General features: G+C 34.6%; 1 protein-coding gene across 1 annotated transcript; it reads right to left on the bottom strand.

The window, feature by feature from the left end:
• Window positions 1–1482: 1482 nt before the first annotated feature.
• LOC136823339 (protein phosphatase 1 regulatory subunit 21-like) lies at window positions 1483–11379 on the bottom strand. The gene is made up of 13 exons (XM_067079518.1): window positions 11298–11379; window positions 7344–7420; window positions 7054–7122; window positions 6494–6571; window positions 6234–6305; window positions 5046–5356; window positions 4287–4320; window positions 3720–3798; window positions 3416–3468; window positions 3097–3186; window positions 2424–2483; window positions 2044–2145; window positions 1483–1575 (listed from the first exon to the last, which is right to left on the bottom strand). Exons 2-13 carry the CDS (start codon window positions 7401–7403, stop codon window positions 1483–1485), a joined length of 1101 nt encoding a protein of 366 aa, XP_066935619.1. The 5' UTR covers window positions 7404–7420; window positions 11298–11379.
• Window positions 11380–14462: the final 3083 nt, after the last annotated feature.

The following is a 14462-nucleotide window of genomic DNA, read 5'->3' as shown; positions in this document are numbered from 1 at the left end:
AAGAACATTGATGTATGCTTATTAATAGTGATTCTTATAAATAAACATGCGTTTTTTGAGCCAACAAAATTTTTTTGCAAAAATCTGCTTAAGCCATCTTTTACCTACGATGGTACCCTACTTTCATGCAAAAAATCAGAAAAAATGAACGACCTAATTTTTCACAAAGTCCAAAAAAACCGTTTTTTAGCCGTTTTTTGGCCCAAATTTGCCCAAAACAATTATTTTTTGAAAATCGGGCTCCGTCACATTCGAAGATTAAAAAGTTATGCATCTTTGTGCAAAAAATCAGAAAAAACTAATGAGCCAATCATGAGGAACTAAACCGAAACGATACGAAACGAACGAACGAACGAACGAACGAACGAACGAACGAACGAACGAACGAACGAACGAACGAACGAACGAACGAACGAACGAACGAACGAACGAACGAACGAACGAACGAACGAACGAACGAACGAACGAACGAACGAACGAACGAACGAACGACGAACGAACGAACGAACGAACGAACGAACGAACGAACGAACGGACGAACGGACAAAGGTTAATTTATAGGACCTCCACCGGGGTAGGTCCAAAAAATATGAAATGTAAGTTGGTCTAATCTAGACAACCCCCTCCCAATTTCTCTAACCTTCTTTAGGGATAGAAAAAAAAAGAAGGTCAGAATCACTGATAGAAAAAAACGGGTTTCGGGATTGAAAGGGAAGACACTAGACAAGGACTAGACTTGTAAGCTATCAGAATTTATCACGAAAGTGTGTTCAGCCCACGATGTTGTTTTTTGTTTAACGTCAGATTTTTGCTTGCTCAGAACATTATTAATACAATAATGACCGGTTAGTGAGGGCTGTACTGAGAAATATTGCCCAAGGTCAAATAACGACCGAGCTTGCGAGGTTGTTGCGTTGACCGAGGGCAATATTTTCAGTACAGCCCTCACTAACCGGTCATTATTGTATTTGTTAACCGTTTCCTTCAGCTTCGATTGTTTTTTACCGCTTTATCCAGGAAAAATATGGAAAAATAACGAAATAAAGCGAAAAAGTGACGTCACAATGAATTTTCCTAACGACGGGCAACTCTGGACAATGTAGGCCCGTCGTCATGCGAAAAGAACCAATTGCATTGCGCAAAAAGTCGTGTAGCCCGCTTCAAAAAAGTAACCGGTTAACTAAATCTAATGTCAACCAGAATGAATACAAGATTGCAGGCTAGTTTAGCTCTAAAACTGGACACACTTCCTATTATAGGATTTAAGCTTGATCCAGTCAAGTATTCAGACATAATCCCATTCGGTATTGTAAGTTTGGCCTAATACCAACAATATAGTTAAAAGAACGACAAATTATGCATGCATGTTTAACCATATCGTCGTTTTTTATGACATTTTTTGTTCTTTTTGTCTATTTTTAGCAAATGTAGGATTCTTTAGAATCCAATTTCTTTTTCTAATTTCATGTGTATCAAAAATCATTACCTCAATACCCGGTATGGCAAAAGCTTTTCTAAATATTTGACGTAGGACTTGAGATCATTGACGAAGCTTCCATAGCTCGGTAGAGTGCTCTAGGAGAGAAAGAAATAATGAGTGAAAACTAGAGGGATAATGTTATACTATAAATAACAAGTTTCAAATCACCTGCTACAGTTTGAAAGCTCGACCAAACAAGTTTTAAATTGCTACTAGCCTAAACTAGTTATCAAAGAAGGTCTGTCGGCTGAGCCAGGATTGATTGATTCTATCCCCTTTTGTGGAGATGGAGCACCAAACTATCAGCTTCGTGTTCATTACTAGATAGATCACTCAATCTAAGCTGTACATTCACTGAGTTGGCAGCAGCCATGGATCTATCCCCCATGAGTTGCTAATAATAATGTTGATGTATATATTTCTTTAAAGTCGAAAAATGTGTACAAATCTGTACTAGCTTCAAAGCTAAATAGAGTTCGACTGCCTATTTATAAAATGAATAATTCATCATCATCTGTAGACCGTAGGCCAAAAAAGAAAAGAAAATTGAAACAACGACATACCAATGAGATAAAGACTTCTTGCTTTGCTTCGTCAAGAAGCTCTGTTAAAGTGTGTTGAACTTTTCGCGAGTAAATAGCATTTTGTAGGAGGTATGAAGAGAACTAAAATATGAAAAACCCAAGTCAAGATAGGTTGATTATGTTATCCTAAGCTCTTTTGTAAGTTGAATTCTACACGACATCTGAGATGCACCATTAAATGCAATGACTTGTTCTGAAGTCACTGTAACAATTTCTTTCAACATTTCCCCCAGCAAATGATAAGGAAAAGAATAAATTTGACTATCTAGGAAAAAACTTTTCGAGCAAATAACCCCCCCCCCCCGTATCTTGTATGCTGTATATAACCCCTTGAAAACAGGTAGCTAATATAATTATACCTTTGTGTTAGATGCTGATGCTTTTTCATGCATAATGTCCAATGAATAAACTTTCAACCTCTATAATACAAGTCAATTCATTGAGAGTTGTTTATTATGGCCAACATTGTAGTCATCATGTGTCATGATTTATCTCTAGACACTTAAAAGATGATTTGGTGACCTTAACTAAAAGTAATTAGATTGGTGCTTGAGTGTTTTTTTTTTTAATTTGTGAATATATATCATGTGACCTGTTATTACAGTGTTACACCTCTGTGTGACTCATTTTATCACACCTGTTTTGGTCTGAAAAACTGAGTTTCAATGCAGTTGTATTAATGTCGCCCACCATGGTTGGAGGTTGAAGAAAGTTTTTGCCCTTCTAAACGTCCTTAATAAGTGTTTTCATGCATCATAATGGCCCAAAAACTCTAACTTGATTATGAAAAAAACTTGCTCACTTGTCAGACTCATTGCAATACATTGAGTTGATTTTCCTCAAGTTTTTATACCGTCATTTCATTTTACTTTGCATTATTTAACTTTGAACTATATTTTTCTTCACAAGATTGAGTTTAAAAACTCAATTTGAGATTGAGTTTTTGCAACCAAATAATGACAGTGCTTGAAAAATGCTGGGCTAACTTAAGCTTGTCCTTGTAGTGTTAGGGCTTATCAAATATAAGAAAACCTGTTCAAGATAGGTGTGGTAGTCTGACAGCCCAGCCATCAAAACAATAGTTTGATTGCAAGTTGACTCAATGAAGTTTTGTGCTGTATGCTGAAATGAAAAAAATATTACATAAATTTAAAAAATGACCGATTAAAAGTTTTAATTCCCTATAGCACTACGGGATAATACTACGTACAATAAAATATAAAAGCTTGAAATATTGAGGGATTCAATGTGCAATTCTTAAAAAACTTGATCAATTTTCTTCTGGTTGAAAGTAGTTCACCAAGGGTGAAATCAATACAGCAAAAAAATTGTAATGAAATACAGTATTTACTTGGTGGTTGCGATCACATACTGGAATGTTCAATTTGTTCAACATTGTGTTTTCTATAAACAGAAATAATATGTAAAATATGACTGACGTAATAGAAAATAAATTAAATTTCAAAGCCACACCTAACACCTAAATTACAATTATTTGGATAACAGTTTTTGTGTTGAAATTAACTGTTGTGTTGAAACATAATATAAACTACAATAATCAACTATAAAAGGAGCCCTAAAAAAATGCCTAGTGAAAATAAAATCATTAAAGTGAAAATAACGAGTCAGACCCAACAATTTGACTTTATGGTTACCTGTGTCTATGAAAGGGACTTTCTCCTGCATCAGTTTGGTTGTTTTGTCTGAGAAGTATAGAAATGGTTTCATTAAACTCTAAAAATTTGTTTCCAAAAGTTTCTACTTAGTTTCGAAAATTGGGTGATCAGAATGAATTTCCATACTTCTACAAAATATATACAGCTGATGAGGTTTAAGTTTTTTTTCTCTATTATATCAATATGTGACTTTCGAGACTCTTATGATTTTAACATCTTAACATTGAAAACATTAGATGATGATCTTAAAGATATGACATATAAAAGATCAATTATACTAAAGGCCGGTCTTCACTTGTGCGCGCTTCAATCGCACTTTTTCAAGCAAAGCTTCCACGCTATTGGTCAAAAGAAAAATGAGGCAACTCCATTGGCGCGATCTGACGTAACGGTTAAAAAAAGTTGAAATGTGTTCAAATTTTTTTCCAACCACATGCTACATTTTTATGGCGTAACCTTTTAAGCAAAAAGCATTGAAGCCAAAAGATGTGATCGCAACCCGCGCAAGTGGAGACCGGCCTTAACAATTCAATATATAATTAATACCTGAAGTTTTTGAGCTTCTTTCAATTGTTGTTGACTATAAATAAAAGATATCAAGAAAAACAAAGTTTAACTTCCACAGATTTCTTCTTTCAAAACGTTAAATGAAAGAGAATTAATTTTAGGGCTTATCTTTCATGAAAATTGTACAGCTGCAACTGACTTCATATTTCATACACAAGGGCTTTCTCCTATTACCAGATTTTTACTTTTGGATAGATGAAAAAAAAGAAGCTATTTTTATGAAAACCAGGACCTACTTATTTGAATCTTAAATGTGAAGGGACCAAAACTAGAGCACCCCATGGTGCATCATGGTTAGTCCACAGATCTGTAAAGCCCGAAGGGCTAGATTTGCGGCTTTTATCGAAAAGTGAAGCCTAGGTTTGGAAGGATTTCCTACCAGAGTCACGTGACTAAAATATGCAATTTCACCGGTTTGAGAGATGTGAAATAGCGTTTGCCGCCTACTTTTTTTGATCTCGCGCTCCGAAAACAATTAAAATGCTAGATCCTATCCATCGGCACGAAATTTAAAAAGTCAAATTTCAGCTTCACTTTTTTTTGCTGGAGAAAGCTTAAAGTTGCCTATCTAGCCCTTCGGGCTTTACAGATATCTGTGGGTTAGTCCTAGATTAGAGAAATTTTAACCCTTTGATCCTTTGACCCTGCTTTATTTCAAAAACCTTTTTTCTTTCAAAAAAGCATTGGCTGGTGCGAACTTGAATAATTAAATACTTCAATGAACCCAGATGAACCTACTATTTATCAGACATGATATGAGCGAATTTGAGATCCTCCTCCAACTTATGAACTTTGGCGTTCAGCATAATCTGTTCTTCTTTCATGCGTTCAATGATGGCAGCATTTTTAGAATTACAATCTTCAATTTGTTTCTCATAACTATCTTTGTTTCGTTCCAGGACTTCTAAACGTGCTTCCAGATGGTTGACAGTGTTTTGATTATCTGTTTGAGCCTCTTGGAGTTGTTTATGAAGGCTCTCGTTTTCTGCAATCTTGAGTTGTAACTCTTGCTGGTGGATGAAGCTGATGCTACTTGTTTGAGGATTTGACTGAAAAAAAATCAACAAAATTTAAAGCAAAAGAGTTAAGTTACATACAAAGAATATACAAGTAGAATGAAAAATAGACCCCCAGATATTCACCCGATGAACAAGTGTGCCTAATTTCAACCAAATCCAACCATTTTGGAAGCCTGTAAGCTGCTCCAAAGCTTTAGCCTCGTTTTGGCAAAAAACTCGTCCCATGAATCAAAAAAATCAAAATTTTTGAAAAATCCAAAAAGCACCCCCAGATATTCACCCAAGGAACAAGTGTGCAAAATTTAAGCCAAATCCAAGCATTTTTGAAGTCTCCAGGCTGCCCTAAGGTTTTAGCCTCGTTTTGGCGAAAAATTTGTCCCCAGGCTCCAAAAATCAAAATTTTCAAAAAATGAAAAAACACCCCCAGATATTCACCAAGGAACGAGTGTGCAAAATTTCAGCCAAATCGAACAATTTTTAAAGTCTCCAGGCTGCCCTAAAGTTTTTGTGACAGACAGACACACAGACACACACACACAACAGACATTGTCAGATTGTAGCTCAATTGAAGTTGAGAATAAATATGAAGATTTGTGTGATCAACTTCTATAACATGGAGAATGAATTTTCTTTTGTAGGATAGTTAAATAGGGCGAAATTACTGTGAGTACAAAGCTACAAAAAAAATTAAAAACCATATTAGTTTCATTGTATGAGGCGGGAAATTGGCTTATAAATTTTTCACTCATCCAACATAAAAATAATTGTTGCTGCAGGTCACTGTAAAAACACAACAGTCCTGGTAATGAAGAGAAAACCTTGCATAGGCCACATTTGAATTCACAGCACTCACACCAAACTATAAAATGACCTGTACTAAAAAAGCCATAAAATGTTCAATAAATACCTTGGAAGGTTTGGTGCCTTTCCTTTCATAATCATCCAACTCATTTTGCAGAATTTCTACACGTTTGGAAAGCTAAAAAGAGGTTGAAATTTGTACATGATGAAATAAAAAAGTCAGGGTATTTTCTTCAAAATAACAGCTTCAATAGTGTTAAGCTCACCTTCGATTAGCATTTAAAGAATCAAAAAGGCAATTATTATGATAATATAAAAGTTTGAATAGAAAGTTATTGTCTTTAGGAAGAGCAGAAATCCAGCTACCTGTGAATTACGAAACTGCAAACTATCAATATCTTGTTCATATTTTCTTGTTGTCTGATCCTTCTGTTTCAAGGCATCCTGTGATAAGAAAAATGAAGAGAAACTTAGTTTTAGTGAACAGAATAAGTAAATGTTTATTCTCAATTTTTTGAAATTTTCAGGCTTAGCAAAACGTTCCGACATTCAGATAGAATCTGTTTCCAGTTTTTAATTTTCAGATTTGTTTGTCTCATATTATTTAAAGTACACTATTATTCATAAAGTCCTTTCAGTTTTTCACAATAAAGTATGAGAAAGACAGGTCACTTGCTCTTCTATATTGACTTCAAGCTTTTTTGTTTGTTTGTTTTCAAATTCCAACCAGAGTTCAAATGAAAATTAAACCCCATAATGAATAGTTACTATTTAAAATCATCTTACTATTTCAATTTATTCAAAGATGCGGCAGAGATTATTGTCAATATATAAGTACTTTTTTGCTTAAGATTAATGGGCTAATCTAAAGTTGATTTGAGCGTATCCAGAGGTTATCATTCATGATGTAAAAGTTTGGTTTATACCTGCAAAACTTTATTTGATGTTTGCTCATCAACCACACCCTTTTTCAAAACAGTGATTTGCGCTCTTGCCTGAAAAAATATATAATAGAAATGCCATATAATCAAAGTTATTATGAAGTCTCTTTCTGAATTTAGGATTACTCTGTAATATACCTGAAAAAAACTGCCTGGAAAATTTTAAATAGATGGATTATATGAAAAAATATACATCAAAATAAACTTGATAAATAATTTAGGTAATATAGATAAAAAAAATAATTAATTAATCTAGAACTAAAACGAATAATTACCTTTTGGTATTCCTGCCCAAGTCTTTGGTATTTCGATGTTAGATCTTCTGTTGAACTCATCTTGTTTTTATTCTAATCTAAGGTGAGACCAACTTGATTAGTTGCTTTACAGGCCCTTATTAACAGAAAAAGCCCATTCTGAGGTTAACTCTTTTTTTTTTAAATAGTTCCCAACTTAATTAAACAGAGCCTAGGTTGGTTATTTTTCTTTGAAGTATTGAACTGAATTCAAACTCAATATTTAAAGTAGAAAACAGTAGCAGCTCAAAACCATGGAAATTTGTCTGAATCCCTAATCCTTAATTGCGAATCCCTAATCCCTAATTGCGAATCCCTAATCCTTAATTCTGAATACCTAACCAAGTTATTTAAACATGGCTGGACCCCCCCCCCCCCTAGCCTGCCCGCCCTGGCTGACCTGTTTTTGGAAATAAAAATTGATTTTATTATTGAACACGTGGTATTTGACAACCTCGCAATAAGTAGGCCCACATTGCCTTGTTTAGTTTTGTTTTCAACTGGTTTTTGTTGGAAATGCAGATAGCAAAATTGGGAGCAAAATCAAGTCATGTGTAAACAAATTTACAACGGGGGTTTTGTTATCACTTTCTGTCTGTGTTTCGGCATCGATGCAGGATCTTTTAACATATTATTTTAGAACTTTTCATGTTATTGAGCAACGAAAAATTGAAAAAATTACTTTTAAAAATCCGAAACCATCTGAACTTGCACCTGAAACCAGACGTAATTAATCGAACTAATCAAATGGTATTTTTAATCGAGCTTTGTCGAACTTAATCGAACTTTGTTGGCCGATTAATGTTCGACTAAGTTCGGTTGTTGAACTTTAATCGAATATTCACAAATTTCTCAAAATACAAAGTTCGATTAAGTTTGATTAATTTTTTTAAAGAGACCTGGATAGTTCGTTTAGTTTGATTACATTAATCAAACTTAATCAAACTAATTGAACTTAATCGAATTTTGTCAAGTTTAATCAAACAAAAATTTGAGAAAACCCGAGCAACTGAAGGCTCCACATGCACGTAATTTGGTCGCACTTTTTGCCGGCCATTGACGACACTTTGAGGAACTTTGAAGCACCCTCGCTGGTGCAGACGTGTACCCTCACACCCTGACCAGTGGGCACCAATCGAACTCCCCGAAACCTAGGCCGGGACCTCCAGGGGCCGTCCACGGTGGTACCAGGTGGTACCCAAAGGAGGTCATTTTTTCTAATTTTGACCAATTTTCGCCAATTTTCAAGCCTTTTAAAGGCTTTGGAGCACTAATGGAAGATGCTGGCTTTGAGGCAGAGCAAGGCAGAGGGTATCTGAAGGGGTGCGAAGGGCTATGGGGGGCTTTGGAGGGCTGTAATTAGACTGTTGTTAATTAGACTTTACATTCATTTGTAAAATCTAGATTTTTTAGTACCCTATACTCTAAATAAAGAATAAATAAAAAAAAAACAAGTGATACTTTTATGGACCTACCTGGTTATGCATTTAACAAATATAATTGATATCTACGTGATCATGACCGTTAAATAATCATTCAGAACACAAATAGTGACGATCTATCAAAATTAGTCGTTTGTTTGTTATAAAAAAAATGTTTAGAAACCAAAATTTCATGTTCTTGAAATAATCTTTCATATTCAAGACTTTGTGAGCAAAAAAAAACATCTATCTCATTAAAAAATTGAGTAATTTGGCTAAGAACATTGATGTAGTATCGAAAAAGTATCGAAATATATTGTCAAGTAAAATAAAAATAAAATGAAGTTACATCGTTGATATTTCGGGTGCATGTCACTAGTCCGACATTTTCTAGTCCGACAGTAAAATAGTCCGAATCTATAAAATAAATTTACAATTTGGAAGTCTTTTTTTCCGACGTCACTTTTGTCCGAAAACGCAAGATTTTAGAGTGTCGAATGTTGAATAAGGGTTTTTCTCTGAGATAATATTAATAAAAGTTTATTTTGGCGACATTTTGGCATAAGTAGAAATAAAGGACCAATCAGGGTTGTAAATCACTAAAGAAGGGTCGTAAAAACAGCTAAATCCAATCTCTTGACTCTTGAAAGCCTAATCCTAACAAGCTTTCCAAAATTTAAGACAAGTCGGGTTTAGGGGCCTAACCTCAAATTAGGAAAAAATGTGTTTCCTCTTCCACGATTCATATTTCGATTTTTATATGTTTTTTTTTGACTCGTTGTCGGACAAAATTGTTGTCGGAATACTGACACTTTCGTCAAATCCAACGTCGGACATTTTTACTGTCGGACTAGAAAGTGTCGGACTACTGACGACCTCCCGATATTTCTGATATCAAAATTCACAATGTTTTTACCGAGAACATTGATGTATGCTTATTAATTGTGATTCTTGTAATAAAGATGCCTTTTTCGAGCTGAAAAATTCTTTTTTTATAAAAATCTGCTTGAGCCATCTTTTACCTACTTTCATGTAAAAAATCAGAAAAAAAAACAATGATTCAATTTTTCACAAAGTCCAAAAAACCTTTTTTTTAGCCGTTTTTGGCCAAAATTTGCCCAAAAACATTTTTTTTCGAAAATCAGGCTCCGTCACAAATAAGGGTTTAAAGTTATGCATCTTTGTGCAAAAAATCATTAAGAATGAAAGAGCCAATCTCGAGAAAAGCTAATACCTAAGTAATTGATAATGTGCTTATAAAAAAATATCGAATTTGGCCAGTTTTTATATAAAAACACGCCAAGCAACCAAAATTTCATGTCTAAACACACATATGCTTCAAATGTAAGCCCTCGTGAGCAAAAAAAACATCTATCTCATAAAAAAATTCAGTAATTTGACTAAGAACATTGATGTATGCTTGTTAATAGTGATTCTTATAGATAAACATGCTTTTTTTGAGCCAACAAAATTTTTTTGCAAAAATCTGCTTGAGCCATCTTTTAACTATGGTACCCTACTTTCATACAAAAAATCAGAAAAAATTAATGATCCAATTTTTCATAAAGTCTAAAAAACCCGTTTTTTAGCTGTTTTTTGGCCCAAATTTGCCCCAAAATTTTTTTTTTCGAAAATCAGGCTCCGTCACATTTTGGGTACCACCATTTTAGACCACCAAAGATTCCTATCATTCAATCCTGAGAAAAGTTGGTAACAGACGAACGAACGAAGGAACGGACGGACAAACGGACGAACAAACACAGGTTAATTTATAGGACCTCCACCGGGGTAGGTCCAAAAAAAAAAATGTAGAGGCCTCAATTGGTCTCACTGGCGATTTTTGCTGGTTGAGTGGTCAAATTTTACACAATTACTCTTCTTGGTAACATACTCTATTGGCTTCAAATAGTTTCCAATTCCAAAAGTAGTCACAAAAACAGTGTGCTCTCTCTAAAATTGCTACACCGCAAAATCTTAATTATGCGAATATGACAACTTGGGCCTCTGTGTGTGAAGCGGTTAAGTTTGGGTCTGCAAACTATTGGAAGCCAATAGAGTATGTTGTGTAAAACACAAATTTGAGAATATCAAACGAATATCAAACGAATTGCACTCAACTTTTTCCGAGTTATGCACTCGAGATCTTGAGCAAGCAAATGTGCCATTCTTTGCAAACTAGACAGGAGGAAGGTCCTGATGGATATGAGGACAACTGATGATGATGCAATGAAAAATAGATAGCTACAGATACCGTGAGATTTGGGTAACTTGCATCAGTGGAGGCTAACATGCATAGCCCTCAAATGAAAGACCTGACTGGTCATTAAAATACAAAGTTAAATCAAAACAAAAATGGTATAGAGTAGAGCTGCGAGAGTTGTATTTTAATGACCAGCCAGGTCTTTCATTTGAGGGCTATGCCCGCTATGCATGTTAGCCTCCACTGATGCAAGTTACCCAATCTCACGGTATATCTCTAAAACTAGCTAAAAGAAAAGAAAAGTATACTTAATACCTAATTCTTATTGCTGTTCACTCTGCTTGGGATTTGATTTTATGCCAGGATGAGCTTTACCAGTCTGTGGACAGAATTCCAAACCAAACAAGTGATACTTTTATGGACCTACCTGGTTATGCATTTAACACATTTATAATTGATATCTACGTGACATGACCATTAAACAATCATTCAGAACACAAATAGTGACGATCTATTTAAATTACTTACCGTAGGTCGGGGAAACTTCGGACAGATTTTCAAGTTTTTTCTTTATTTCTCCTGGAATATGAAAAAAAGATCAACCAAACTTACTGTACATAACATTTGTGTTATTGTCTTTCAGAAAACAAACGTTACAAGTAAATCCGCCAGGTCATTATGAAAGAAACACCATCTCAAGTTCAGAAAGGTTAACTTCGTAAAATGTTAAACTTCGGAATGATTTGCCGTCACTCCAACGATCTACCATCATGACTGGATGCTGCGCCATTTCAAAACAAAAACATTGAATTTGAAGTGCCATTTGTTAAAAAATACCAAGAGACAAATTTGCGTGAGCCGAGAAATTAACGACATAAAGATACGGATTGCGCTTAATTGGTCATTAATTTTCTGGGCGTGCGATGGAAGTGTGAATAATAAAACTCATCAACCAATCATTAGTTTTTGCACGTAATTTTTTATGGACGCTAAACACATGATGAGAGGGTCTTCCTTAGAGTGAATTGGTGAAACAAACACGTTTTATAAGAACTTTTTCGATTAGACTGTCTCGTTTCCTTATGGTTACTATCATATCGTTATATTTCATTAGATATTTTTCTTATTTTTCGCAGTACTTTCGGATGCTAAGTTCTAAGTATTATTTTTTTTCGGAAGCCCATAAACTTTACCGACTTTCAAATAAAGTAGCAACGGTCTTTTTAAAACACCCCTGTGTCGACTCCCGCTCCACTTGAAAAATTGGGCCGAGATTTCGTACCCGGTGGGGAAACATCTTTTCAATTTCAACCTTGCATTAGAAAATTGAAAAAAGCACTTCAAAACGACCCCAATAGATTTTGATAAAAATTTCAACCCTATTTTCCATGTGTTGTTTTGAGTGTGAAACATGGGTGTTATAGAGATAAGCGAGAGAGCTAAATGTTCATTGTGAAAAAACTGTTTCAAGTTTTATTTTTCGCAATATGAGAATTTAGTTTTGATTCCCGTATTACATTATACATTCCCGTATTACGTATACATAGTGGTTTCAATGAAATCAGGATCAAATCAGCAAAAAGCCATCGGCTGTGGACAAATGGCTGTTTTATACAAGTCAAGTGAAATTTGATGTTCGCTAAAAATATCGCTTTAAATAACTTGAGTTACTGTTGACTTTATTCATATTCAACTTGACTATACTAGGAGGTCACGGCTTTTTTCTACACAGCCAGCGGAATAGTAAAACCCAGTCTTTGATGAGGTTTCCGATTTATCAAGAGATAGAAAATTGACTTTATATTCAACAGTAGACTACAATTTTGATTTAGATAATTGTTCGACGATGGACCAGGTGGACGTGCGAGGAAGTTAGCGTGATCAAGATCGTGGTTAAAAGTAACCCAATATACTACACAAGGCTTGCCTAATTTTTAGTAGTGAAAGAAATTGGAACGAAACGCCGTACTGTAAATCACGCATTAAATACTAATTAAATGTTTTGTTACCAGTGGGACTACGGGCGGTTCACAAGTTCGTCGATGCAGGTTTTATAGATTAGATTAAAAAGAGATGAAAAGAAATAAATACAAAATACCTACCGAGTAAGTAAGAACTTTAATGGTAGACTAGAAACATAATATTGTATCTCATTCTGCTTCATTACAGCTGTATATGTCTTACCTTACTTTAAACTAGATATAGCTTACACTAAGTGCCACCTAATAATAATAAATAAAATATATTATAATATATAAAATATAAGCATAGGTTTGGTTACATGAAGAAATAATATGAAGATTTTATTTTTTAACAATGTAAAGATTAGAATATATCTAAATAAATAAAATGATGTTGGTTTTAAAAATACAATATAAACAATCATCCAAATAAAAATGATGGCTAAGCGGTTTTTCTATATGCAATAAATCTACATAAGTACAATCACAACAATGACTCCTTTACAACTACTTTAAACTGCATCCATTAAACGAACCCTACCAATTTCTTCCTGGTTATCCCGTAAAATATATATAGGGAAAAGATTCCAGAAAGTATCAAGAATCTTAGTGCGGAATTGGGAATCTTATACAAAAACAACGGTACACTGGAGTTTTTAATGATTCAAAATGAAAATCCTGTTAGCAAAAGGTATCAAGATCGGTGAAGTTCTATATGGAGCTTCATTTATTACCTTGTTGCCCATTTCCGACGGCTTTTAGCAGACGCCCACGACTAAAAAGATTAGAGCAGGCAAATTCTATCAACCCTCGGCCGGGCGATGTCAATTGAACTGTTTGATTACCGAACCAATCGAACAGTCATCGAACCAAGAAATTGGCGGTCAGGCGGTAAGGTCAATAACTGAACCATTTGAGCTACAAAACATTGATGACTTGATCAAACTGCGATATAACTTAATCAATACTGAAGATTTTCTGTAAGTTCGATTACTCTTCGATCAGGTTCGGTAATCAAAACACCTAACCGTTTGATTTCGTTCGATGAAATTTGATGGTTCGATATGATATACGACAATCGGTTTGATAGGGTTCGGTGACATCGCCTGGGCTGGGCGGCATCGGGGAGAAAAGCTGGACTTTTTCTTAAACCAAAACATTGGTTGAAAACCAATCAAACTTCATCAGATAAAAGTAAAAGATCATACCTGTGGCTGTGCTGTTTGTAGTTTTGGTGAAGAAGAGGGCTATGAGTTGTTGTGGAAAATTAACTCTTTTTGTACTATTTACTGAGCATTATCAATTTATTGGTGCATTCACTAACTACACAAACATAAAATACTTAGTAGTAAACGAATAATAAACCTCTTTAAATACTCGCTACAAAAGACCAGAAAAATGATAAAATTTATAAAAACAGCAGCAAGTTTCAAAAGGCGGTGAAAACTAGTTTCAAGCAGCCATTAATGTTTACAAAGGCTTGGTTACACTTCTTACACTAGCGTATTTTAATTATTAG

Source organism: Clytia hemisphaerica, unplaced genomic scaffold (assembly GCF_902728285.1).
Source record: "Clytia hemisphaerica strain Z4C2 unplaced genomic scaffold, Clytia hemisphaerica genome assembly, whole genome shotgun sequence".
Taxonomy (NCBI): domain Eukaryota; kingdom Metazoa; phylum Cnidaria; class Hydrozoa; order Leptothecata; family Clytiidae; genus Clytia; species Clytia hemisphaerica.
The sequence above is the reverse complement of the archived record's forward strand: the minus strand, read 5'-3'. Positions and strand labels throughout refer to the sequence as shown.

Bases quoted from the DNA above. Each gene is read 5' to 3' on its own strand.
- LOC136823339 (XM_067079518.1), bottom strand. From the start codon at position 7,403: ATGAGTTCAACAGAAGATCTAACATCGAAATACCAAAGACTTGGGCAG. The intron at 7,123-7,343 runs GTAATTATTCGT...ATATTTTTTCAG, and splicing joins TTGGGCAGGAATACCAAAAG to GCAAGAGCGCAAATCACTGT. The intron at 5,357-6,233 runs GTATTTATTGAA...ATTTTTTTTCAG, and splicing joins AAGGCACCAAACCTTCCAAG to TCAAATCCTCAAACAAGTAG.